Source organism: Salvelinus namaycush, chromosome 35 (genome assembly GCF_016432855.1).
Source record: "Salvelinus namaycush isolate Seneca chromosome 35, SaNama_1.0, whole genome shotgun sequence".
NCBI classification, from domain to species: Eukaryota; Metazoa; Chordata; class Actinopteri; order Salmoniformes; family Salmonidae; genus Salvelinus; species Salvelinus namaycush.
Window position 1 is genome coordinate 22,520,285 of NC_052341.1, and position 27,483 is coordinate 22,547,767.

The 27,483-nt window shown below is 43.8% G+C and overlaps 1 protein-coding gene across 1 annotated transcript in view; it reads right to left on the reverse strand.

Moving 5' to 3' along the window:
• Window positions 1-27,483, reverse strand: part of gas7b (growth arrest-specific 7b) — a 53,953-nt gene continuing 26,470 nt past the window's right edge. Inside the window, exons 3-14 of the mRNA XM_038975001.1 lie at window positions 19,954-20,031; window positions 19,183-19,271; window positions 17,809-17,862; window positions 16,286-16,375; window positions 12,052-12,167; window positions 11,704-11,778; window positions 6,012-6,090; window positions 4,857-4,985; window positions 3,940-4,063; window positions 1,956-2,035; window positions 1,628-1,726; window positions 1-1,521 (exon numbers count right to left, since the gene is read on the reverse strand). Coding sequence (XP_038830929.1) covers window positions 1,408-1,521; window positions 1,628-1,726; window positions 1,956-2,035; window positions 3,940-4,063; window positions 4,857-4,985; window positions 6,012-6,090; window positions 11,704-11,778; window positions 12,052-12,167; window positions 16,286-16,375; window positions 17,809-17,862; window positions 19,183-19,271; window positions 19,954-20,031 — 1,127 coding nt within the window. The 3' untranslated portion in view covers window positions 1-1,407. The remainder of the gene's footprint in view (window positions 1,522-1,627; window positions 1,727-1,955; window positions 2,036-3,939; window positions 4,064-4,856; window positions 4,986-6,011; window positions 6,091-11,703; window positions 11,779-12,051; window positions 12,168-16,285; window positions 16,376-17,808; window positions 17,863-19,182; window positions 19,272-19,953; window positions 20,032-27,483) is intronic.

Consider the following 27,483-nt stretch of genomic DNA (forward strand, 5'->3'; position numbering starts at 1 on the left):
TACTTGTCCAAAGCATTTTATTGTTGAATGTAAAAATGTGTTAAGAAATAAAACCTTTTTTCATTCCTTAAATGTCTTCTTGTAGCCTCAAGATAATTTGCCAGAAACACAAATACCTACAAAAATCACCTGGTTCTATTGTCAAATAAAAAACAGCAGAAAGGAACTACCAGAGATAGATGTAACATAAAATGTATATCTATATATTTACCATATCAATGCAAAGACATTAATGCCAAACATTCAGCAGTTATGTCCATATGCAGAATCCTTGGAACGTTCAAGGCTCTTGTTGCACCAAACAAACAATAAATGGAAAAGTCTGTACAACATGTATGCGTCTGCATGGAACAGTAGTAACATGTACGTAATACTTACAGGAGAGAAACGGGATCATGATATACTGTAACCATTTCAACTTCAGTTGAGGATCTACACCCAGTTAGCGCGTTTCTGAAACAACGTTGTCGTCATTTCATTTAGTAGAAAAATAATCATTGTGTAATATCACTTTAATATATTATCTGTACCATCACTCCTGTGTAATGTATATATATATATATCATCTGTTCTACTGCGGATTCCACTATTTTACATCCTTCATTCTCTAGATGTTTTACTTCTACACCCCATTATCTTACATTTAGTATATTCATCTTGTATTTACAAAAGCGAAAGCACATTCCCTTGTAACAGCATCCCAGTTGTACTGCCCCCTTAGAGACTATAATTCAAATGTTGATCAATTCAACAGTAAGGAAAACGTCACAATACATTGTAGATCTGTTCAATTTGTGTCAAGCTCTCTTCCAAACGACCCATTTGATATACGTTTGCAGAATCAATATTCACCTTAAAAACCTTTTGTTCACCTCACTTTACAGTTTCAATTTAGTGGCGCAGATAAAAATATAATCTATAAATCGGAATGCATATGATGTACGGTTATTACATAAAAGCAGCAGTAGCTGTTAAATTTCATAATTAACCTTTGCGTCAGTATTTCAGTTGGCCAACCATTTACAGAATTTGTTTGGGGTTATAGCTCACACAGCCTCAGTCCCACAGGCTTGTACTTACTGTAGACCATAGATTACGTACAGGTCAAAATAGCCATGCCGTTTGTTTATGTTGGTAATACATTCCCCTCACCTGAGTTTGGCCCATATACACACCTGTCTTCCCTATAGTAGTCCTCTAGGTCATAATGAACACTGTCTGTCTACCATACATATAGAATACTCAAGGGCATCAAGTCTCTCTCTCTCTCTCTCATGACTTATTCTCATTTCTCAGGATGTCCATAATATCTCAAAGTTGACTTTAGTAAAGGGGCTAAGGTCTTGAAGCCCTAGTATAGATTGATGCTTGTGGATCCACGTGTGTGACCCCTGGGAACCAGGTGTGTTATATCTCAATGTCCACAGGCCTGATGTCTCCTGTCTTATGCTCCTGGACCCAGAGCTCTCGGTCTTTAGCTGGGTCCACACTCTGTAACAGCTGATCCACTGGCTCCATCGTCTGCAGGGGCAGGTGGAAAAACAATCAATGCCCTGTATGTTTGTGTGTGAAAAAAACAAGGCATTTAGTGCCCTCTAGAGGTACTACGAGGTGGTGCTTGACTTACACTCTGGTTAAACATGTCCGTCTCATGCCGCAAGGTGGTGTACTGACACAGATGCTGTCGTATCATCTCCACCCTCTCTACCTCCAGCCTCTCCAACTCCTGATGGACAGAATGGATTGAAGGGAACGGGGTTTTACAAGACATGATTCAGATTCCTCCTTTCTGTCGTTAAAACCAACGCCTCGATAGCCAGCCTCACCGTTTTTGGAGATGGCTGGAGTAGAAACAGACTAGCACCCAGGCTACCAAAGCAATAAGTTACATACAGAGTCACTTTTAATAAAAGGAGGAAATACAAAGGAGAATATGAACTACAGATGAGTCTTACCAGGCTTGTGGTCACCATCTCCTCAAACCATTTGGACTGGGACTGGTTGTAAAGGTCGACACAGCGCATCAGGTCATCTCCTGGTAGAGACAAAAATGATGTTTAGACAAACCTATCTATACTTTGGACACTGGCTGGCACCTTTCTCTCTTCTGGGTTTATGATGCATGTTCAATAACTTATCCAGCAGGGGGAGCCCCAGTCTAAATATGAACTTACAAAAGAGAACGCCCCTCTTCCTTCTTCTCCTTGAACCTTAGCGCCAACAAAAAAACGATAACTAAGGCTCACGTTGCAGTACAACCTGCTATAAATGGATCTATATCCAATTTCAGTCTTAGATAGTGTTTTATTTGTTTGTATTTTATTAGGATCCCCATTAGCCCCTGATGCAGCAGCTACTCTTCCTAACACATCATCAGATGCAATATGAATAATACACAGTTCAGTCTGATACATTCTGGTTACAGTGTAATACATACCGACAAGAACATGTATGTAGCCTAACATACCCTACTCATAAAATCAGAGCGATGCCTCTAAAATTACAATGATGTGTGACTAACCCAAGACAGTGATGGTCAATCCCTTCCCTTCTCTCCCTTCCCTTCTCTCCAAACTTCTCTGCTTCATCATTTATTGCCTGAATGTAGACACTGAGATCATCCTAACGTGCATGTTCAAACCTATTATCCCACGCTGTGTTTACTTCCCTTAAGACTTAGTAATTAATAGTATGTATTTGGAGAGGCACAGTACATTGTGTTTAATGAATTGCCTTTAGTCAGGGGTAGAGAACATATCTATGGGGACTGGGACTGAGAATGTAGCCTTGCTAAAGGCTAAGCAGATGCGTTGTGTTGTGTGTTGGCGCTCTCTCTCTGTCCTCTCTGCCTCCTTCACACGACTGTCATAGCTGGCACACACACCACCATCACCATCGTCACAAACAACTGCTGCTGCTTTTCACACAGACTACGCAAGCAAAGAGGAGGTGTGAGTGTGTGTGGTGTGTGAGTGCGTGTGTGCGCGAGTGTGAGCAAGTTTGTGCGAGAGTGTGTGTGTTCATCCACCTCTCACTGCGAGTATCTGGCGAGCCATGATGTGAGTGTATGGTCCAGCCATGATGTCACTCTCCGGATGAGGTCATCTGTTTATTCTCAACAGTTACTTTTCCAAATCTCTAACCGTATAACTACATTTTGTCTACAGCATTCTCCCTCCCTCCCTCCCTCCCTCCCTCCCTCCCTCCCTCCCAGAAGGTTAGCCTCCAGAGGGAAGCATGGAGAGAGATAACCCCCCACACCCACGCCTGTCTACAGGCCTAGAGATGCACTACACTGCGTTTCTGTTCTCCATGTCGTTCCACAGACCCCCCCCCCCCCCCCCCCCCCAGTCTCAGTGAAACTGCTGATAAACCAGTGACTCATACACAGTTAAATGTCTACTGTACAGATAGATTAAAACACATGGTTTGCAGTGCCATCTCCATCTGATAGTCAAAAAAGGAGGCCCTTAAACATGCCCCTGAGGGATGAGATTAAGCCTCAAGACACCTTTCTGTTTCACTGCACCATTGCCAGCTTCAAGAGCTTCCTTATAGGAACTTTCCTTTTCTTCTTGTTTATTGCTATATATGCTATTCTGCATGTGTACTCGGTCTCCACGGCAACATGCCATTGGACATAACACTGACCGCACAGTCATGACGACTGTTTGTATATAGTTTAGAGTGTCTGTTAAGCAAGTCATAAACAACTTTTTGTTTAAAGTTAGGTGTTAGCTAGCTACATCTTAGTCTCACTTGGTAAGATTTGTACTATAAGAACCTGTAATCTGTACAGATAAAATACTCAAACACCCAGAAGGGGACGTAATTAATGACACCCCTTTCAGTTATAACAAACATGTGAGTCTTTGACCCCACTGGCTAACCCCACAGTGACTGATGACCTTTGGTTTGACCTTTGACCTGGACTCTGACCTGCTTGTGTGGACTTCCGCCGGGCCTTCTTGATGTCCTCCTCGATCTTGTTGCTTAGTTTGACCTCCATCTGCTGCGTTTTCACCTCCAGGTCCTTCTGTCTGTCCGCTAGAGCCTTACGGGCCTAGGGAGATATATTAAGATGTTATAAAAGCTGTTATGAATGCTTATAGCTGCTGACTCTTCACCTCCAGGTCCTTCTGTCTGTCCGCTAGAGCTTTACAAGCCTAGAGATGCATTCAGATGTTATAAAGGCTGTCATAACATTGTTGTAAGCTGTTCAGAACGCTTATAACAAAGCGAATGGGGACATACCGGAGGGTATTTCAGTAGGCCAGGTGTAGGCAACCCTGGTTCTGGAGTGCTGCAGGCACTTCATGTTTTTGATTTAACCAACCTGGAAGGCCAGGTGTGTTGAATTCAGCTCAGTTGGATGCCTTCTTGGAACAAAATCACTCCAGGAACAGGGTTGCCTACCCTGCGGTAGGCTACTACTTGCTATTAGCCATGCATTATGAATGTCTAAATAACTGATGGTGAGGAGTTGACAAGTCTATGGTAGCTACAGGGATCGGTCCAATCATTATTTATAGAAGCACAAAGAGGTAGTGTTTGTGTGTGTGTGTGTGTGTGTGTGTGTGTGTGTGTGTGTGTGTGTGTGTTGACAGGAAATGGTCCTCTACTTAGGGATAAGTTGTGGAATTTTAATCTCATGTGAGAAGATTCCTGAAATTCTACAGCTGCAAAGTGCAAGGACGGTTATTATTGCGTCAACTTTTGTATAACTAATGTAAGTAGCTCTGCATAAGACCGTCTGCTAAATGACAAAAATGTAAAGGTAGATTTGTGTGTGTGTGTATGTGTGTGTGCCTGCATGCGTATGTGTTTGTTGCGCCTCTTTGCGTCAGGATGCGTACCTTCTCCACGGCTGTGTGCCGTCCGACCAGATGTTTCCGTAGTTCTGCGATGTGATGGTCGAACCGCTTCATGTCCTTCTTAAAGTTATCTCTGAAAGTCAACAGAGGCTTCTCCACCTCACTCTGGAGCTGAAAGAGTTCAAAAACAATACATGCAGACCTCATTGGAGACAACTGTTAGGAAGGCCTATAACATTACCTGGGGGGTTTCCTGTTTAAGTCATGTGGTTAGTAAAAACAGCTGGCCATGGCCTTTCCTATAATAATGATATATTGTGTTGACAGTTGTGTTGTTTTTGTCTTGTTTTTCTATGCCTGTATCTCATATGCTTAGTGGCTAAGGGACAGCTATTTACAAAAGCCCCTTTTACCCATAAAACGTGTTTATCTGACAGAGCTGTCAATGAGTTATAGTCACAAATGTGTCTCTCTAAAACATAAAAGTAGGTCAATGTAGAGTTTGATTTGTGAGCAGCTTTGATTCTACTGAAGAGTGTCTGCTTAGGACCAGGAGATTATTTACGGTTGGGAGACAGACTCCTACCCATAAACAGTTTATAGAAATTATACGGGCAAATCAGTAAATTATGAAATGCACAATGCAAGAGGAAACATTATTAAATTACTGCAGAAACCTGATTGAATAGGACACAGATTTAAGGATAATAAATAGCTATTGAAGAGATAGGAGGTGCATGAAGAATGTATTCAAATCTGCTCATTTTCCCTCCCCCCCCTTTCCTAGATAAAACTCTGCTCATTCTCTCACTCTTTGCTTCCATCTCTCATACTCCCCCCTAAACCTCAAGTTGTACTAAATACAGCACATCTGTGTGTGTCTGTCTGTCTCCAGAGAATTGAAACACTGACGTTGTCTTCCTCCACTCAGTCCAGCTGGGCTCCTGGCTGGAACCTCTCTTTCTCTCACACACAATACCCCCCCCCCCCTCTCTCTCTCGCTCCCAAGACAAACCAATCATACATGTGTACTTCACAGCAAGGGGCCAGAGTAAATAGGCCTCAATTAAGTGTTACAAAACCACGGGACACAATGTTAAATAGGCTGTACTGTGAATTGAAGTCATGTGGAAAATAATTCCCAAAATGTGAAGTGTTTTCTTTGTGTAAAGAATACAGTCCAGTGTAATACAGTACCTTAGAGGAGAACTTGAGGTGAACCTCAGCCTCTTCAGTCAAACTCTTCTTCAGCTGCACCCAAGCTTCCCCTAGAGTACTGAGGAGAGAGATAACACACCAGTTAGACCACAGAGAAACCACACTATCACTGTATGACACCACGTAGTACTAGGAGACAGATAGAGAGAGGGGGGTAATAGTAGAAAGAAGGGTGGGAGTGAGAGGACCACATCCTGTATGAGCTAAGTACCACTCACATCAAGAGTTAAGACCACACAGGCTTTACAGAGAGAGAGAGAGAAAGTGAGAGCGAGCGAGAGAGAAAGAGGGAGCGAAAGAGAGAGAAAGCAGAAAGGGAGGAGTAAGAGAGATCATGAAAGAGAGAGAGGGAATGAAAAGAGAAGTGTCAGGGTGGATCCCGCCAAACAGAGAGAGCGATGAGGTTTAAACTGAAGGTTCAGTTTAAAAGTTCATAGGCTGCATATAACCCAGCAGGCAGCCCATCTCACAGTTGTGTTTGGTCCTCTGCAAGTTAACTGGCTGGTTAGGATGTATAGACTGAGGATATGAGATGAAGCTAAACCCTTTCATGGCTCCTTCTTACTTTAACACTTTAACCTCTGTAACATAATGCAGTGTGGGTAAAAGGTATAACACGTCTTTAATTAATGTTTACAAATTAATGCTGTCAATTTATATCTTATCAATCATATCTACAGAAAATAATGACAAAAGGTGAGCGGACACCAACATTAAGGGGCGGCAGGCAGCCTAGTGGTTAGAGCATGGGGCCAGTAACCGAAAGGTTGCGAGATCGAATCCCCGAGCTGACAAGGTAAAAATCTGTCGTTCTGCCCCTGAACAAGGCAGTTAACCCACTGTTCCACGGTAAGCCGCCATTGTAAATAAAAAAGTGTTCTTAACTGACTTGCCTAGTTAATTTAAATAAAATGAACACTGATCATAGCAGAGGGAACCAGACGTTGTTAAAAAAAAGAAAGTCTACATATCCTTAACGGAAAATTCAAAGCCATGGTACATCAGTGAGTGAGACACCAGGCTAGCCTTGAGTACTATGCAACCTCATGTCCTCTGAACATAAATCTTGAGTCCTCCATTCCAAATATTAGCAGAATATTTATCCAAGTTGCCATACAGTGAGCCAGCAGCAGGCCCATTCAGCCATGAGGCACTTCTGGGTCTGGGTCTTGGTCTGGAGCAGGAGAGGAGAGGAGAGGAGAGGAGCTGAGGGTCTTTAGCCTCTTCACCACTAGCCAGGTCACATCAAAGCACCGCTCTGAACGGAAGACATATGTGGAATTCTCTCTGACACCCGTGCAGGCTACATTCCTACAGCATCGGGGTGCTGCTCTCTGCTCTGCCAACTGCACTTTAATATACTATATTCAGCTACTTTCAGAGCCATCGGAGAAGAGACAGAAGATGGATAAGAACAGATACACAAACAAATTGCTAAAAAAAAGGTATTTTTTACTTTGATCAAGAAGTCCCACTGAGATGAATAATGTGTCTTGCAAGGGAGGCCTGGCCAAGAAGGTTTCTATACTGGTAGGTTATAAAGTGTTATAGGCTCCTAAAAAGTACACGATGGCACCGATCCAAAACGCATTCACAGTTGGTTCCTCATACTCATATCCTTAAGACAGCTGCTTAAAGTGTTCATACCCCAGAGAGCATTGGCCAACAACAGTTTAGTCAAACAAATGGACCAGTGTCCACTCCTTTCTAGCCCACTGTAAATACAGCACATGATTGGTAGCGAATCTAGTGATACAAGCTAGTCACATGCTCTCGGGGCTGTGTTACGGCCAGACAAATGGTAAATTCAGGAATAAACAGGCAGTATTTCTGGGCTCGGACGCAGGCAGGGCAGGAGCATAGCAACAAAACAGTGATTGTCCAGGAAGCCAGGCTGACAACAGAGCAGGGTAGAGGGAGAGGAGATAATAACAGTATTGTGTTGCTCTCTCTGGATGTGGTGGGCGTCAGTGGACGGAACTCACTGGCATCGTCTAGATTCTAGAATCTATATGAAACAATTCCACCCCACCCTGCCATTCTATCACAATAACACTGGTGCAGTACAGTAGTGGAGAGAGGTCAACGTGTACAGAGTTGTATAAAACGCAGAGAAGGGGTTTTAGTAGTCCAGCATCATATGTCTAATGCAGGAGAGTGCCGTACCATCTTTGTTTCAGTGTTGACCGTAGGGCAGTATCATAAACATCAGTATATCAAGCCTCTCATAAACTGGAGCAGCATCTCTCTCTCCTCTGTCTCCATTCTCACCCCCTCTTAGAGCCATAAAGAGCAATATCTGGTACAAGTATCTGGCACAGGGCAGCCTCATAACACAGTGTGTTTAGAGCACATGTACTGTAGTTCAGTCTGGCAGAGTGGCCAGACTCATTATATCTGTGTGGTAAATGTGGTATGCAGATGTTCTTTTACAGCCTTCCCTCCCTCTCATCCTAGCCCAGGACCCTCACCATACAGCCTGCCATTCCCCCTCAGCCTAGCCCAGGACCCTCACCATACAGCCTGCCATTCCCCCTCAGCCTAGCCCAGGACCCTCACCATACAGCCTGCCATTACCCCTCAGCCTAGCCCAGGACCCTCACCATACAGCCTGCCATTCCCCCTCAGCCTAGCCCAGGACCCTCACCATACAGCCTGCCATTACCCCTCAGCCTAGCCCAGGACCCTCACCATACAGCCTTCCCTCCCTCTCAGCCTAGCCCAGGACCCTCACCATACAGCCTGCCATTCCCCCTCAGCCTAGCCCAGGACCCTCACCATACAGCCTGCCATTCCCCCTCAGCCTAGCCCAGGACCCTCACCATACAGCCTTCCCTCCCCCTCAGCCTAGCCCAGGACCCTCACCATAAAGCCTGCCATTCCCCCTCAGGAAACCATTTACCAGGGGAGCACCAGACAAAGAGGTGCTCACAGTGAGAGGTTTCCCTATTGTGCCAGACTGAAGAGGGGTCCCCCTTCTCTCACTCTGTGTGTGGCCCCCCCATCTGTCTCTTAATCAATCCCCCCATCTATCTATACCTCCCTCCTCTCATACAGTGCCTTCAGAAAGTATTCAGACCCTTGACTTTTTCCACATTTTGTTACGTTACAGCCAGTTAAATGTTTTAATTTTTAAAAAAAGGCAACCTCAACCTACATACAACACCCCATAATGACAAACCAAAAACATGTTTTTAGAAATTGTTATAAATTGAAATATCACATTTACATAAGTATTCAGACCCTTTGCTCAGTACTTTCTTGAAGCACCTTTAGCAGCGATTACAGCCTTGAGTTTTCTTGGGAATGAAGCTACAAGCTTGGCACACCTGTATTTGGGAAGTTTCTCCCATTCTTTTCTGCAGATCCTCTCAAGCTCTGTCAGGCTGGATGGGGAACGTCGCTGCACAGTTAATTTCAGGTCTCTCCAGAGATGTTCGATCGGGTTCAAGTCTGGGCTCTGGCTGGGCCACTCAAGGACATTCAGAGACTTGTCCCGAAGCCACTCCTGCGTTGTCTTGGCTGTGTGCTTAGGGTCGTTGTCCTGTTGGAAGGTGAACCTTCGCCCCCCAGTCTGAGGTCCTGAGCACTCTGGAGCAGGTTTTCATCAAGGATCTCTCTGTACTTTGCTCTGTTCATCTTTCCCTCGATCCTGACTAGTCTCCCAATCCCTGCAGCTGAAAAACATCCCCACAGCAGGATGCTGCCACCGCCATGCTTCACCGTAGGGATGGTGCCAGGTTCACTCCAGAAGTGATGCTTGACATTCAGGCCAAAGAGTTCAATCTTGGTTTCATCACACCAGAGATTCTTGTTTCTTGTGGTCTGTGAGTCTTTAGGTTTGTTTTGCCAAACTACAGGCTGTCATGTGCCTTTTACTGAGGAGTGGCTTCCGTCTGGCCACTCTACCATAAAGGCCTGATTGGTGGAGTGCTGCAGTGATGGTTGTCCTTCTGGAAGGTTCTCCCATCTTCGCAGAGGAACTCTAGAGCTCTGTCAGAGTGACAATCAGGTTCTTGGTCACCTCCCTGACCAAGGCCCTTCTCCCCCGATTGCTCAGGTGGCCGGGCAGACAGCTCTAGAAAGAGTCTTGGTGGCCACTATGTTATTGGGGACCTTCAATGCTGCATATTGTTTTTGTTACCCTTCCCCAGATCTGTGCCTCGACACAATCCTGTCTCGGAGCTCTACGGACAATTCCTTCGACTTCGTGACTTGGTTTTTGCTCTGACATGCACTGTCAACTGTGGGACCTTATATAGACTGGTGTGTGCCTTTCCAAATCATGTCCAATCAATTGAATTTACTACAGGTGGACTCCAATCAAGTTGTAGAGACCTCTCAAGGATGTTCAATGGAAACAGGATGTACCTGAGCTCAATTTTGAGTCTCATAGCAAAGGGTCTGAATACTTATAACCTGATTTACATATTTAAAAATAATAATAATAGCAAAAATGTCTAAAAACCTGTTTTCACTTTGTCATTATGGGGCATTTTGTGTAAATTGCTGAGGACTTTTTAAAAAATGTAATCAATATTAGAATAAGGCTGTAACGTAACAAAATGTGGAGTCAAGGGATCCGAATACTTTCCGAAGGCACTGTATGTAATGGTTTAAAAGGCACAGTCTGATGGGGTCTGGATCAAAGGAAGTTGTAGCGATTTACAGGACGACCATACTTCCTGTTTCACTGATTCTTCTGACTGGCTGGGCCTCCATGCAGTCTCACCAATGAGTCTGGCCTGATATGGTTCAATACCACCCTAATGGGAGAGCCACAGTACCCTGCTGTCCAGTCCAACAATAAACACAGTGTTCCTGCTCCTAGCTACATGATTGTTTTATCATCAGAAAGTCTCCACCATCTTTGACTAAAATGTACAATCATCAAATCCTTTCAGATCTACAGGAGTTGGAAAATAATTTACATAATCTGTGAAATAACTTTCGACATGGAATCTTTCAAAATGTTGACGCGGAGCAATTTTCTTGTATTGTGCCATATCTTCCTAAGCGTCAGTGAGCACGAGCACAGTGTGTGAGTGAGGCGACAGACGACAGCTATTCCAGCTGTGACTCATACACTGAGTATACCAAACATTAAGAACATCTTCCTAACAATGAGTTGCACCCCCCTTTTGCCCTCAGAACAGCCTCAATTCGTCGGGGCATGGACTCTGCAATGTGTCGAAAGCGTTCCACAGGGATGCTGACTCATGTTGGCTCCAATGCTTTCCACAGTTGTGTCAAGTTGGCTGGATGTCCTATGACTGGTGGACCATTTTTGATACACATGGGAAACTTGAAAAACCCAGCAGCGGTGCAGTTCTTGAACCAAACCAGTGAGCCTCGCACCTACTAACATACCCCCTTCAAAGGCACTTAGATATTTTGTCTTTCTCATTCACCCTCTGAATGGCACATATGCACAATCCATGTCTCAATTGTCTCAAGGCTTAAAAATCCTTCTTTAACCTGTCTCCTCCCCTTCATCTACACTGATTGAAGTGGATTTAACAAGTGACATCAATAAGGGATCATAGCTTTCACCTGGTCAGTTTGTGTCATGGAAAAAGCAGGTGTTCTTATTGTTTTGTACACTCAGTGTGCATGTAGGTTCCTCTTTATCAAGGAAGCACCACAGGAAGTGATGCCACCGCTCACTCACCCTTCCTCCTGTCCTGCGAGGGGAATCTGTGACAGCTTGGAGAGGTTCTTGGCATATTCTTCTTCTATCTTTATTCTGAAAGAGGGAAGGAGAAAACATTTTGTTACAGTACCACAGAATTGCAACACAAAGCAAGTCATTTTTCCTGTTTTGCACAAAGTGGAAAAGTGCACATCTGTGCAAAAAAAACATTTATTTCAAGAAATGATATTTTCCAATGCATGGTTTTCATGGCAACACGTGTCAAACATGAAAATGCTCAAGATTAAAGAAGGAGTCGTGAAACATTGGTCTGACCAGGATTGTTGACAAATCAGCTGAGATAATGATATTCGATTTTGTTGTTACCTTTCTCGTATAAACTCGGCCATCTCTTTCTGCATCTGTTTCCCCTTCAGCTGTTTCTGCAGTAAGACCTCAAACCCTGAGATAGAGCTTGTCCCCTGAGGGTCCTTCTTATCCTCCTAGACAACAACAACAACAACACAAATACACACTACTGTATAACAACATCTAGTGTAACATACTGTAAATCAACAAACAATCCACAAATAATATGACCATTACTGTAAATTATTTCACTGCTGGGTTGTATAGTATAGTGATATTGTATTGTACTTTATTGCATGGTATGCATTCATTCATACAGTTATTCATTGTATTGTATTGCTGGGAAAATACCAGGCAATATTTACTGCAGCACTATAGTCCATTCTACGGCACCACAGCCAGTGTTCTAGAAAGTCTACATTTCACACACAGCAGGGAGTACTAAATACTTGGCAACCTGTTTTAATCTGACCCTCTGTGTCTCAGTAAACGCTGTCTCTTAGTGTACGGTATCCACTCTTTCTTTACGAGCGTCTTCTGCTGTTGTCACCTTAAAGTGTAACCTTAGCCCAGTCTGACTGTAACATTAGCTGAGTGTTAAAACCTGAGAACACACCTTGTGGTGATTACGTTTCAGCCGTGGGAGAAATTAAAGCAGAGCCAATCAGATGCATGGAGTCGCTCTCACTACGTCTTGTGTTATTCTATTACAGCTCTGCAGCCTTACTCTGACCATTCTGTAAAGTGTCCTGTTTCTAACTGTTTATCGCACGGCTGTTTATGTGGAAGAGCTGCGGGCTGCAGTCTAAGGCACGGCAGCACAACACCAGTCCTTGAAGGCTGCAGTGTCTGAATGTTTTTAGTAGATTTTTTATTCTTGCCCGGACAATGTTTTGATTATTCATACCAAGGATACATGAAAATCAGCAGAACTGTGGTCCTCAAGGACTATGTAGTGCAGTGTATTGTAGAGTTGTGTAATGTAGTGTTGTGTATCGCTGTGTTGTGTAATGTAGTGTTGTGTACCGCAGTGTAGTGTAGAGTTGTGTAATGTAGTGTTGTGTATCGCTGTGTTGTGTAATGTAGTGTTGTGTACCACAGTGTAGTGTAGTGTAGAGTTGTGTAATGTAGTGTACCACAGTGTAGTGTAGTGTAGAGTTGTGTAATGTAGTGTTGTGTACCGCAGTGTAGTGTAGAGTTGCGTAATGTAGTGTTGTGTACCGCAGTGTAGTGTAGAGTATCGCAGTGTAGTGCAGTGTAGACTAGTGTTGTGTAGTGTAGTGTAGAGTAGGGTTGTGTAGTGGTGTAGTGTAGTGCAGTGTAGTGTATTGTAGAGTTGTGTTGTGTAGTGTAATGTAGTGCATCGTAGTGTAGTGCAGAGTAGAGTGGAGTAGTGCAGTGTAGACTAGTGTTGTGTAGTGCAGTGCAATGCAGAGTTGTGTAGTGCAGTGTAGAGTAGTGTAGTGTAGAGTAGTGTAGAGTAGTGTTGTGTAGAGTAGTGTTGTGTACCGCAGTGTAGTGTAGAGTTGTGTAATGTAGTGTTGTGTACCGCAGTGTAGTGTAGAGTATCGCAGTGTAGTGCAGTGTAGACTAGTGTTGTGTAGTGTAGTGTAGAGTAGGGTTGTGTAGTGGTGTAGTGTAGTGCAGTGTAGTGTATTGTAGAGTTGTGTTGTGTAGTGTAATGTAGTGCATCGTAGTGTAGTGCAGAGTAGAGTGGAGTAGTGCAATGTAGACTAGTGTTGTGTAGTGCAGTGCAATGCAGAGTTGTGTAGTGCAGTGTAGAGTAGTGTAGTGTAGAGTAGTGTAGTGTAGTGTAGAGTAGTGTAGTGTAGAGTAGTGTTGTGTAGAGTAGTGTTGTGTAGAGTAGTGTTGTGTAGAGTAGTGTTGTGTAGAGTAGTGCAGTGTAGAGTAGTACAGTGTAGAGTAGTGCAGTGTAGACTAGTGCAGTGTAGACTAGTGCAGTGTAGACTAGTGCAGTGTAGACTAGTGCAGTGTAGAGTAGTGTTGTGTAGACTAGTGCAGTGTAGACTAGTGCAGTGTAGACTAGTGCAGTGTAGACTAGTGCAGTGTAGACTAGTGCAGTGTAGACTAGTGCAGTGTAGAGTAGTGCAGTGTAGAGTAGTGTAGAGCTGTGTAGAGTAGAGTAGTGCTGTGTAGAGTAGAGTAGAGTAGTGCAGTGTAGAGTAGTGCAGTGTAGACTAGTGCAGTGTAGACTAGTGCAGTGTAGAGTAGTGCAGTGTAGAGTAGTGTAGAGCTGTGTAGAGTAGAGTAGTGCTGTGTAGAGTAGAGTAGTGCAGTGTAGAGTAGTGTAGAGTAGTGCAGTGTAGAGTAGTGCAGTGTAGACTAGTGCAGTGTAGACTAGTGCAGTGTAGAGTAGTGCAGTGTAGAGTAGTGCAGTGTAGAGTAGTGTAGAGTAGTGCAGTGTAGAGTAGTGCAGTGTAGACTAGTGCAGTGTAGACTAGTGCAGTGTAGACTAGTGCAGTGTAGAGTAGTGCAGTGTAGAGTAGTGTAGAGCTGTGTAGAGTAGAGTAGTGCTGTGTAGAGTAGTGCAGTGTAGAGTAGTGCAGTGTAGAGTAGTGCAGTGTAGAGTAGTGCAGTGTAGAGTAGTGCAGTGTAGAGTAGTGCAGTGTAGAGTAGTGCAGTGTAGACTAGTGCAGTGTAGACTAGTGCAGTGTAGACTAGTGCAGTGTAGAGTAGTGTAGACTAGTGCAGTGTAGACTAGTGCAGTGTAGACTAGTGCAGTGTAGACTAGTGCAGTGTAGACTAGTGCAGTGTAGACTAGTGCAGTGTAGACTAGTGCAGTGTAGACTAGTGCAGTGTAGACTAGTGCAGTGTAGACTAGTGCAGTGTAGAGTAGTGTAGAGCTGTGTAGAGTAGAGTAGTGCTGTGTAGAGTAGTGCAGTGTAGAGTAGTGCAGTGTAGAGTAGTGCAGTGTAGAGTAGTGCAGTGTAGAGTAGTGCAGTGTAGAGTAGTGCAGTGTAGAGTAGTGCAGTGTAGACTAGTGCAGTGTAGACTAGTGCAGTGTAGACTAGTGCAGTGTAGACTAGTGCAGTGTAGAGTAGTGCAGTGTAGAGTAGTGTTGTGTAGAGTAGTGCAGTGTAGTGCAGTGTAGACTAGTGCAGTGTAGACTAGTGCAGTGTAGACTAGTGCAGTGTAGACTAGTGCAGTGTAGACTAGTGCAGTGTAGACTAGTGCAGTGTAGACTAGTGCAGTGTAGACTAGTGCAGTGTAGAGTAGTGTAGAGCTGTGTAGAGTAGTGCAGTGTAGAGTAGTGCAGTGTAGAGTAGTGCAGTGTAGAGTAGTGCAGTGTAGACTAGTGCAGTGTAGAGTAGTGTTGTGTAGAGTAGTGTTGTGTAGAGTAGTGCAGTGTAGTGCAGTGTAGAGTAGTGCAGTGTAGAGTAGTGCAGTGTAGACTAGTGCAGTGTAGACTAGTGCAGTGTAGAGTAGTGCAGTGTAGAGTAGTGTAGAGCTGTGTAGAGTAGTGCAGTGTAGAGTAGTGCAGTGTAGACTAGTGCAGTGTAGAGTAGTGCAGTGTAGAGTAGTGCAGTGTAGAGTAGTGCAGTGTAGAGTAGTGCAGTGTAGAGTAGTGCAGTGTAGAGTAGTGTAGAGCTGTGTAGAGTAGTGTAGAGCTGTGTAGAGTAGAGTAGTGCAGTGTAGACTAGTGCAGTGTAGAGTAGTGCAGTGTAGAGTAGTGTAGAGCTGTGTAGAGCTGTGTAGAGCTGTGTAGAGTAGTGTAGAGCTGTGTAGAGTAGAGTAGAGTAGTGCAGTGTAGAGTAGTGTAGAGTAGTGCAGTGTAGAGTAGGTTTGTGTAGAGTAGGTTTGTGTAGAGTAGTGTACACTCTTAGAAAAAAGGGTTCCCAAAGGGTTCTTCGGCTATCCCCATAGGAGAACACATTTTGGTTTCATGTAAACTCTCTGTGGAAAGGGTTTTACATGAAACCCAAGGGTTCTACCTGGATTCAAAACATTTTCTTCAAAGGGTTCTCCTATGGGGACAGCCGAAGAACCGTTTAAGGTTCTGATTGCAACTTTTTTTCTAAGAGTGTAGTGTTGTGTATTGCTGTGTAGAGTAGTGTAGTGTAAAGTAGTGTAGAGTAGTGTAGAGTAATGTAAAGTAGTCTAGAGTAGTGTAGAGTAGTGTAGTGTAACGTAGTATAGAGTAGTGTAGAGTAAAGTAGTGTGGTGTAGTGTAGAGTAGTGTAGAGTAGTGTAGTTTAATATGACTCTGTGGTGTGGCCAGTCTGTCTCTTACCCAGAAGTAGTCACAGTAGCTCCACTCATCTGGCTTCAGCAGCTGCTGCTCAGGCATACTCATAGGGAGGGGGAACGTTACACAGTTAATCTGGAAGAGAGCGCGAGAGAGAGACAGGAAGAGAGGGGGGGGGGGGGGGGGGTATGGAGAAAGAGCGATAGAAGGAGCGAGGGAGAAAGAGAGAGAAAGGGCAAGAGAGAGGTGCTCGGTCTCCCAATTTTTCCATTGTGCATGGTATTTTATTTTAATAAATTAGACTTGGTATGCACGGGTCTGAGGAATCTAAGCCATGAAGGTCTACATTAAGATTAGCAATAGTGCAGGATGTGGAGCTGCACACACATCCACACTGCACAGACGCTAACTGTCCAACTCTGCTGATGCTACTATTCAAGGTGCTCTGCCACCGTTGCTCTGGCAACACTTCACCTCCTCAGTTCATCTTGACTTCATATCGCTCCTTGAATTTGTCAACTCTTTTTTATTTCCAGACTTCATGAATAATGCTCCATGAAAACACAGAAACTGTCAACCTTGTCCTGTCACCAGCATTTATCATTGAACAGTCCTGACAGTATGTTATAATTCTCTTTCTCCTCTAGATGTTAAATCTGTTGGTAGAGCGACTATCTCCCTGCTCGGCTCCTCTATCTGTTCTCTTGCTGCTGCACAGGGCCTGAGCGTTGTGTATTAAAGTCGCTCTCCACACACACACACACACACACACACACACACACACACACACACACACACACACACACACACACACACACACACACACACACACACACACACACACACACACACACACACACACAGTGAGGCAGGCAGAGTGCTAACAGCAGGTCTCCTGTGTGGTCGTCAGTTCCAACTGTTAGCACACAGAGCGGGACTGTTGTCTCCCCTCACATTAACTTTCATTACCTCCAGCAGCAAAACAACTCCACCTCGGGGTGCTGGAGGTGTGAGCGCATGCGGATCCACCGCTGAGCATGACCAGCAGTTTACTGCTGTGAAATTGCAAGTGGAAATGGTATGATAATGAAGACGGTCCTCTTTCCACTATTCCCGTCTTCAGATGAAAGTTCACACAAAGCAGCCAAAACATCCACATCTGGCTTCCGTCACTTTCTAATGAGCCTTTAAGTGACCTTAGTTGACCTCTATCAACCACTCCCTTAACCCCTGACTTATTGGCTGAAGACTAAATCAGCACTGTCTGCCAATTCTCCCTCTCAAACATCCGCCAATCAATAGCATTGTCCTGGTTGCTGTGGGAACAGGGTGAGCAGCTTGTTTCCCTCCACTGCAAACCCCTGTGCACTCCTTCACCTCTGCTCAGGTCTCAGTGTTTCCAGAATTTCTACAACTGTTTTACAAATTCAAAATGTCAATATTCAATTCTGTTCGACACTGGCATCTGGATTATGAAACTTTGTATTGCTCATGCGTGTTGGGGTTAGGGTCAGTGTTAGGGTTTGTGTTAGGGTTGGGTCTGGGATTGTTTTAGTAGTGGTACTCACTGTGATGGTAGTCTCTTTGCTCTGTCTCCTGGTGGGTGATGTAGGACCTGGATTCTGTTGAACGAGACAGGATGCTCCGTCAAAACCTTCCTCTGTGTCCGACATGGTCTCTGGCTAACACACACACACTCACACACACTGGAGCTGTTGAAGCTCTCTGGGACTGGCTGTCTGTGCGCTGCCTCCGCTCCGGCTACTGTGTGTGTGAGTGTGTGTGTTGCAGTGCTGAGTAGGGGGGCATGTCTGCAGCGCTGAGCAAATCGCACTTGGATGTATGTGTGTGTGTGTGTGTGTGTGTGTGTGTGTGTGTGAACGCACTTCGGCTCAGACTATGTCATCACATGAGCAATATGAGTGTGTGTGCACATGTGAGTGTGTATGCGTGCGTGTGTGTGTGTGCGCGGAGCGAAACAGAGAGAAAAGGTGGGCGTAATGAGATGGAGGGGGTAGACGTAGATTTAAAAAAAGGTAGAGACAGAAAACGAGAGGGAGAGAAAGAATGAAAGAGAGTGCACATCCCCCACCGTCCATAAAATGCCCACTGAAGCAAGACACGGGGCTGGCGAGAAGGAGGGAAGGAGAGGAGGAGGAAGGGAGGGTGGGGGGTTTATTGATAAAGTACAGAATGCTCCACACCTCCTCTCCCAATGAGAAAAATAGAAAGGAGAAGTTAAAGGAGGAGCTAAAGGAGGAGCTAAAGGAGGAGCTAAAGGAGGAGCTAAAGGAGGAGCTAAAGGAGAAGTTAAAGGAGAAGTTAAAGGAGAAGTTAAAGGAGGAGCTAAAGGAGGAGGATGAGAAGCTGGGTAGTGGTGGGGTGTATCTGGATGGTGTGTGACTGTGTGCGTCTGAACGACGATGAGTGCTCTCCTAATTATGATCTGAGGATAAGATAATGAAAGGAATCAGGATGGAGAAACTGCTCTCCTTTCCTGGGGTAATGAGTATCATTATCTCATTTCATGATGACGGGGTTGTGTGTGTGTGTGTGTGCGTGCGTGCACGTGTCGGTCTTTGCCTCTGTGTCTTTGCGTGTGTGTCTTTGCGTGTGCGTGTGTGTAAGCAGGTTGGGTAACCATGTCACCAGTAACCATGGCATTACTGTACATAGGAGAAATCTGCTGTTTGAAGCTACTACTGTACAGTACCTCTATCAACGGGGATGCATTGGCATAGCTTCTGCTAAACGCTGCTAAATGCTTTCGTTGACTGGCTACCACTGTGGCGTGGTGGTGGCTGTTGGTGGTGTAATATGAAGAAACAGAAATGGGCTATCTTCTGTGTAAACATAATCATAGTTCATGGGGTTCATGGGGAAGCCCTTAACTGGAGTAAGGAGAGAAGGAGGAGGAGGAGGGAGGAGGACACCAGTTTTACCTGTAGTTCGGAACTGGGCTTTTTGACCAGACTGATGTGGGAGTGTTCACTCTGATGCAACGTACCGCCACTGGAGTGAAACCCGTTCACTGTGGAGTGAGAGAGAGGGAAAGAGATGGAGAGGGGCGGGGAAACGAGAAAGAGAATTTAATTTGTAACACAGAGCCTGCGGAGGAGGAATAATGTGTGTTTGCCTCCTATGAGTTGTCTGTATATCTGAGCCGGGGTAAATTAACTTATCTTTGTGACTCAAACAAAGCTATCAGAGAATCGCTTCTTCTTTGTTAAATGTCTTTATCAGGGCGGTTACTGGAAACCAGAGACCGAGCACCTCACCAAACCCAGCTCTGAGTCCAGACCGCCTGGGTTGTCCTCTGGTACACAGGCAAGGAAAATGAGCTATTATTTGGGAGAGTTGCTCTGCATGTGTGTGTGCATTGTTTGCATGTGTTCATTTGAAGGTGTGTTTGAGTGATCAGGCGGCATGCGAGACTACATGTCAGTGTGTGTGTTGGAGAGAATTATTATGCCGTCTAGATGATACCCCACTGTGTCACAGGAAGTGTGTGTGTGTGTGTGTGTGTGTGGTCAGAGGCCTCTGGAATTTTCTGTGTGCTGCCACACAGCGGTAGGCCTATGTTCAGCCCTCACGACACTGGCAAAGGAGGAAAAGTGAGAGAAAGAGAGTGAGAGGGAGTTAAGGACAGAGTGAGCAAGAGGGGGGATAAAGAGAGAGAGAGAAAGAGCGAGAGAATGAGATAGCGTCAGTACCTGTAGGTAGTGAGTTCTTGTGTTTCAAAGGTGTTTTGGGGGTCCCAGGTACACTGGAAGGTCTCTCCCACGTTGTCTCTGGAACCAGACAGGAACATGAAAGTCAATTTAACTTGTGTGGTCAGAAGTACATGAAAACTTGTTCATATTAAGGTTCTTGATGATTATGTTGACGGGTCGTTCTTGAATTGCAGTGGCAACTTCATTTTTCTAGATGTGTTTTTATGTAAATGTATTGGGTACATCTTCCCATTCTAAATCAATGAATATGGCAGCTTAACGACTTTAAATCATGTTTACCATTACCATAACATCGTGCCACCAGTAGGAGTAGTGACACCAATGACACACTTTCGGTCCATTAAGATTTTCTGAAAAGTAGGCCACAGATGCTCAAATCTAAGGTCATTAATGCTGGAAAAATTATTTACTAAAGTCAAATGATTAATCATTTTGCTCCCTATGTAATTCCCCTTAATGTAAATTGAGCAACACTTTGGATTTGGACACCAAATTATCAAAAGAATCCTCAATTTTTGTACATAATAAAAGGGTGTGATTACCTAATATCTATATTTCATATAGAAGCCTCCCCCAATAACAGTTTGCCACTGGAGGGAATGTTCAAGGTCTTTGCATATCTTTGTAATAAGTGATTTTCAGGCAGTAACACCGAGGACAAAACTTAAGGACACTTTTTGGGGGGGGGGGGGTACGATATTTTAACAGCCTTCTTTTGTTTTATTGATCTATAGAAGATATCAAATACTTTTGATTACTTTCTAGCATTCATGATAATAGACACAGTTGAAGTCGGAAGTTCACATACACTTAGGTTGGAGTCGTTAAAACTCGTTTTTCAACCGCTCCACAAATTTCTTGTTAACAAACTATAGTTTTGGCAAGTCGGTAAGGACATCTACTTTGTGCATGACACAAGTAACTTTTCCAACAATTGTTTACAGACAGATTATTTCACTTATAGTTCACTGTATAACAATTCCAGTGGGTCAGAAGTTTACATACACTAAGTTGACTGTGCCTTTAAACAGCTTGTAAAATTCCAGAAAATTATGTCATGGCTTTAGAAGCTTCTGATAGGCTAATTGACATCATTTGAGTCAATTGGAGCTGTACCTGTGGATGTATTTCAAGGCCTACCTTCAAACCCAGTGCCTCTTTGCTTGACATCATTGGAACATCTAAAGAAATTAGCCAAGACCTCAGAAAATAAATTGTAGACCTCCACAAGTCTGGTTCATCCTTGGGAGCAATTTCCAAATGCCTGAAGGTATCACGTTCATCTGTACAAACAATAGTACGCAAGTATAAACATCATGGGACCAAGCAGCTGTCATACCGCTCAGGAAGGAGATGCGTTCTGTCTCCTAGAGATGAACGTACTTTGGTGCGAATAGAGCAAATCAATCCCAGAACAGCAGCAAAGGACCTTGTGAAGATGCTGGAGGAAACAGATACAAAAGTATCTATATCCACAGTAAAATGAGTCCTGTATCGACATAACCTGAAAGGCCACTCAGCAAGGAAGAAGCCACTGCTCCAAAACAACTATAAAAAAGCCAGACTATAGTTTGCAACTGCACATGGGGACAAAGATCGTACTTTTTGGAGGAATGTCCTCTGGTCTGATAAAACAAAAATAGAACTGTTTGGCCATAATGACCATCATTACGTTTGGAGGAAAAAGGGGGATGTTTGCAAGCCGAAGAACACCATCCCAACCTTGAAGCACAGGGGTGGCAGCATCATGTTGTGCCGGTTCTTTGCTGCAGGAGGGACAGACATCTACTCACAAAATAGATGGCATCATGAGGACGAACAATTATGTGGATATATTGAAGCAACATCAAGACATCAGTCAGGAAGTTAAAGCTTGGTCGCAAATGGGTCTTCCAAATGGACAATGACACCAAGCATACTTCCAAAGTTGTGGTAAAATGGCTTAAGGACAACAAAGTCAAGGTATTGGAGTGGCCATCACAAAGCCCTGACCTCAACCCCATAGAAAAGTTGTGGGCAGAACTGAAAAAGCGTGTGCGAGCAAGGAGGCCTACAAACCTGACTCAGTTACACAATATCTGTCAGGAGGAATGGGCCAAAATTCACCCAACCTATTGTGGGAAGCTTGTGGAAGGGTTCCCGAAACGTTTGACCTAGGTTAAACAATTTTAAAAAGGCAATGCTACCAAATACTAATTGAGTGTATGTAAACTTCTGACCCACTGGGAATGTGATGAAAGAAATAAAAGCTGAAATAAATAATTCTCTCTACTATTATTCTGACATTTCACATTCTTAAAATAAAGGTGGTGATCCTAACTGACCTAAGACAGGGAATTTTTACTAGGATTAAATGTCAGGAATTGTGAAAAACTGAGTTTAAATGTATTTGGCTAAGGTGTATGTAAACTTCCGACTTCAACTGTAGTTCTCTAAATCCCCAAAACATGTCACTACAACTCTACTGGGTCACTGCTGGGACAAGACAATTTGCTTACCCTAAGTAAGTTAAACAACGCATAAAACAAAGTTGTGCAGTATAAATCACTTGCATTCTTTTTTATCATTGAGAAACTATTCAATATAAACAAAAACATGTATGACGTGTAGCTAGCTGTCATTTGAAAGTGTTTTTCATGGTTGCGAAGGTGAGGGACGCACAGTTTCTGTCCAATCCAACTAAACAGTTGTCAGACTGACTTTGACAACTTCCCAGAGCGATATAAGAATATGAGCCAGATTCACTAAGTGTTTGCACCTGTGAGCAGAGCACTGCACCTGCTATTTTCATAAGGATAATAAAAGACAAGACAACAAAGGAATCATTATTTCATCTTTCGTTCTACCGCTTTATCTTCAACTCCCTGTGTTAAAAATAACAGGTGCAAACTTTCAGTAAATCCAATATGGCTGTTTAACTTCACCAAGACTCTCTGCCTCACTCTTTCAATTCACGTGTCCCCATTTGACTCTTGCCGGAGGAAGCAAGAACAAGAGAAGGAGAGAGCGAATGAAAAGAGGATAAGAAGCATGACTGACAGAACCTGACAGAGAGAAAATCTGTCATTCACTTGACTCCAATATCCAAATTCACAATACACAGTTGATCTCAATTACCCCTTAGTGTCACCAGGGAGAGAATAGTCGTTGAGACTAACAAGCTTTTATTTCATTTGTGGCTTTGGCTAGCACTCAGCTGTCTGCCTGTACTAAGCAGAGACTGAGCCAAAACCATCAGTTCTGATGACACACGTGGATAGAGAGGGAGAGAGAGAGAGAGGGGGAGAGAGGGAGAGAGCGCAAGACGGAGACAGAAACAGACAAAAGGTGAGAGATTTGGCAGACAGACTCAAAGGAGGAGAGTCTTTCCCTTCCGATACGATGTATAACACTGTCAAAACACAGTCACAACGGTTCATTAGAAGGTGCTTTCTGCCTCTATTTCTCTCCGTTAGCTTGACAAAGGAAATCGATCTGATGGGAGGATTCAGATATTAATGGAGAGACATACAGTATAATTAGGTTAGCTCTGGGGAATTGTATGTCACTGTATCCTTCTCTCAGGAGCTACAGCAGTAGCAATAAAATCCTGAGAAGGGTCAAGTCTCTCTAAGTGTCATTACGCTATACTAATGATACATCAAGATAGGATTCAATCAAATCTCGACTACACTCTCTATAATTGTCATTGTGCTATAAAATACATCACCAGAATAATTCAATCAAATCTCTACTGCAATCTGGGAACAGGTATCATCATTAAAGATGGAATCTGCAGTAGGGGAAACAGCGCCACTAAGCCCCACGGCCGCGATTATTGTTTTTGTTTTGTTGATGAAACGAAGTTGAGGAGCGTCACGCAACGTGGTAACATACATTTGCTGTATATATTCTGCTGTTCTATAGCACGTGTAATGATGTCCGAGGGGGAAAAAAACAACAGTGTTCGTTGTTTGCAGTAACTTCTTTGTTGTTGTAATATCACAAACAGATGCAGCTACTTCAAGAGACACTGACATGTCAAATTAGCATGAGTAAAGTGTGTCAATGAGCAAAGTTAAATACGGGTTTACGTTATATTTACAGTACCAGTCAAAAGTTTGGACACCTACTCATTCAAGGGTTTTTCTTTATTTTTACTATTTTCTACATTGTAGAATAATAGTGATGGCATCAAAACTATGAAATAACACATGGAATCATGTAGTAACCAAAAAAGTGTTATTTTATTATTATTCTTCAAAGTAGCCACCCTTTGCCTTGATGACAGCTTTGCACACTCTTGGCATTCTCTCAACCAGCTTAATGTGGAATGCTTTTCCAACATTCTTCTGTGGTCCAACTCATCCCAAACCATCTCAATTGGTTTGCGGTTGGGTGATTGTAGACAACAGGTCATCTGACGCATCACTCCACTCTCCTTGGTCAAATAGCCCTTACAACTGGGTGTGTGTGTTGGGTCATTGTCCTGTTGAAAAACAAATGATAGTCCCACTAAGCACAGACCCAGATGGGATGGTGTGTCGCTGCAGAATGCTGTGGTAGCCATGCTGGTTAAGTGTGCCTTGAATTCTAAATAAATCACTGACAGCGTCACCAGCAAAGCACCCCCACACTATCACACCTCCATGCTTCAGGACAGATTTCCACCGGTCTAATGTCCATTGCTAGTGTTTCTTGGCCCATGCAATCTCTTCTTCTCATTGGTGTCCTCTAGTAGTGGTTTCTTTGCAGCAATTTGACCATGAAGGCCTGATTCACGCAGTCTCCTCTGAACAGTTGATGTTGAGATGTCTCTGTTACTTGAAATATGTGAAGCATTTATTTGGGCTGCAATCTGAGGTGCAGTTAACTCTAATGAACGTATCCTCTGCAGCAGAGGTAACTCTGGGTCTTCCTTTCCTGTGGCGGTCCTCGTGAGAGTCAGTTTTATTATAGTGCTTGATGTTTTTTGCGACTGCACATAAAGACATTTTCAAAGTTCTTGAAATTTTCCACATTCACTGACCTTCCTGTCTTAAAGTAATGATGGACTGTCTTTTCTCTTTGCTTATTTGAGCTGTTCTTGCCATAATATGTGACCCGATTCAGGAAACTAGGTGTATGTCGCAAGTCACAACTTCACAGAAGAGCAGTTTGAGTAGTTGCATGACAACTTTACTAAGAAAATGAACAGGAAATGAATGTTTCAATGTTTAAATTACATTGAAAAAAATGACTTAATTTTATATGTAGGCCTTGATGCATGACATGTTTAATCAGAAAATGAACAGGAAATTAATGTAATATCAGTGGATAATGGACTGAAAGGTGAAAGAAACATCTCTATTTACTATCAGGATTACAACAGAACTGTAACACTGTTGACATCAAAAGGGTCTGTTACTTAGCAACTGGCACCTGGAAATGCAGATTGGAGTGATTATCTACTTCACATCAGTGTGCTCAGATGAGAGGTAGGCTGCAGCTCTACACACATCCTCCAACATATTTACTCTGTAACAAGCTCATTACAAAGCTGTAATTCCAGGATAGCTGAGACAAGATTTCAATACACTTACACAGGTGTGTCAAACTCATTTTGATCCCGGGGGACCGCACAGAAAATTGGTTATATTTCCTCGCCATCAAAATTTGTAAATCTATCCATCGTTTTTGGAATGTTCGATGATCCCGGACTGTCTAGCTTTCATTTCGGTGATTATTAGCGAGCTGGATACAGTAAAAAAAAAAAAAATGTATGAATGTAGGTCCATTATAATTTCTCCACAGTTTTGATTTGATTTTAAAAGTATATTAAAGTTCATCCCCCCGCCACACACACATTTTGCCAAGGGGGCATTACAACACTATTACAGCTAGAAATACAATAATTTCGCTGCACCTGTGATAACATCTGCAAATCAGTTTATGCGACTGACAAACTTTGATAACGTTGCAAATTTTATACATTTCATGCAATTCTACACAATTTGACATGCGGCAGAGATATTTTTTGCAGTTTTACAGGTAATTTCCTGCAATTCTGCACATTTTGTAATGACTTATGCATGTTAATATGATATCTGAGTGAGAATGACTAACAAAATCAATTGGGGGCCCCCTAGAGGTCAGGGCCCCTAGGCACGTGCCCTGCATGAATTACTACAAGTTTAGAGAGCTGGCTAGACTAACTACCAATCTAAAAATTGTTAGTTTACATGGCTAAATTGACTGACTGTCCATGATTGACATAACAGAAAAACTGCTGATTCACCTGGTGTATTCTACTATTCTTATTTTCAATAGTAAGTTGAGCCCCCGACTGAGTTCTTAAAAAAATTATTAGAATTGTCACGCCCTGATCTGTTTCACCTGTCTCGTTATTGACTCCACCCCCTCCAGGTGTCACTTGTTTTCCCCAGTGTATTTATCCCTGTGTTTCCTGTCGCTCTGTACCAGTGTATTTATCCCTGTGTTTCCTGTCTCCCTGTACCAGTGTATTTATCCCTGTGTTTCCTGTCTCTCTGGGCCAGTTCATCTTGTATGTTTTCAAGTCTACCAGCATTTTCCCTTGCTCCTGCTTTCTATTTTTCTTTGCTAGTCCTCCCGGTTTTGACCCTTGCCTGTTTTCTGGACTCTGTGCCCACCTGCCTGACCACTCTGCCTGCCCCTGAGCCTGCCCGCCGACCTGTACCTCTGCATGCCCGCCGACCTGTACCTCTGCATGCCCGCCGACCTGTACCTCTGCATGCCCGCCGACCTGTACCTCTGCATGCCCGCCGACCTGTACCTCTGCATGCCCGCCGACCTGTACCTCTGCATGCCCGCCGACCTGTACCTCTGCATGCCCCTGAGCCTGCCCACTGACCTGTACCTCTGCCCACCCCTGAGCCTGCCCACTGACCTGTACCTCTGCCTGCCTTGACCTGTCTTCTGCTTGTCCCTGTTGCAACATTAAATATTGTTACTTCGACAGTCTGCATCTGAGTCTTACTTTGATATCTGATAATAATTGTGTTTGGGGCTCCTAGCAGCCAAGGGCCCTAAGCAACCCCTTATGTTGCTTATGCCTGGAACCAGCGCTGGTTGTGTGGGATATCAAAGTGAGTGAACAGAATTAGTAGTAATATGGCCTAGTTAGGTCTAGCAATCCCCATCTTTAATTCATAACCAGCTGACGCTCTGACACTCTCCTCGCATGCACACACTACGGCCCATTCACACTGACTACATTTATCTGGTTATAGCATGGAGGGTAACTCACAAATGCCCAACACAGCTCACAACCAATGATGAATTGAAAAAAGGACAAATGATGGTATCTGTCAAAGTCAGATTGAGAGAACTAAGCATAAAACATTGTGTCACTGTAGCCTTTACAGAGTCTACTGAACATTTTATAGACAATAAACAGTCTAGGCATCTGTCTAATAGTGTCTGTTGGGAGACGGCAGGCTGTGGGTCTATGGAGGATTTTTTTACAAAGCTACGCTCTGGACAGAGAAGAGGATGCCCAGGGAGAATGTA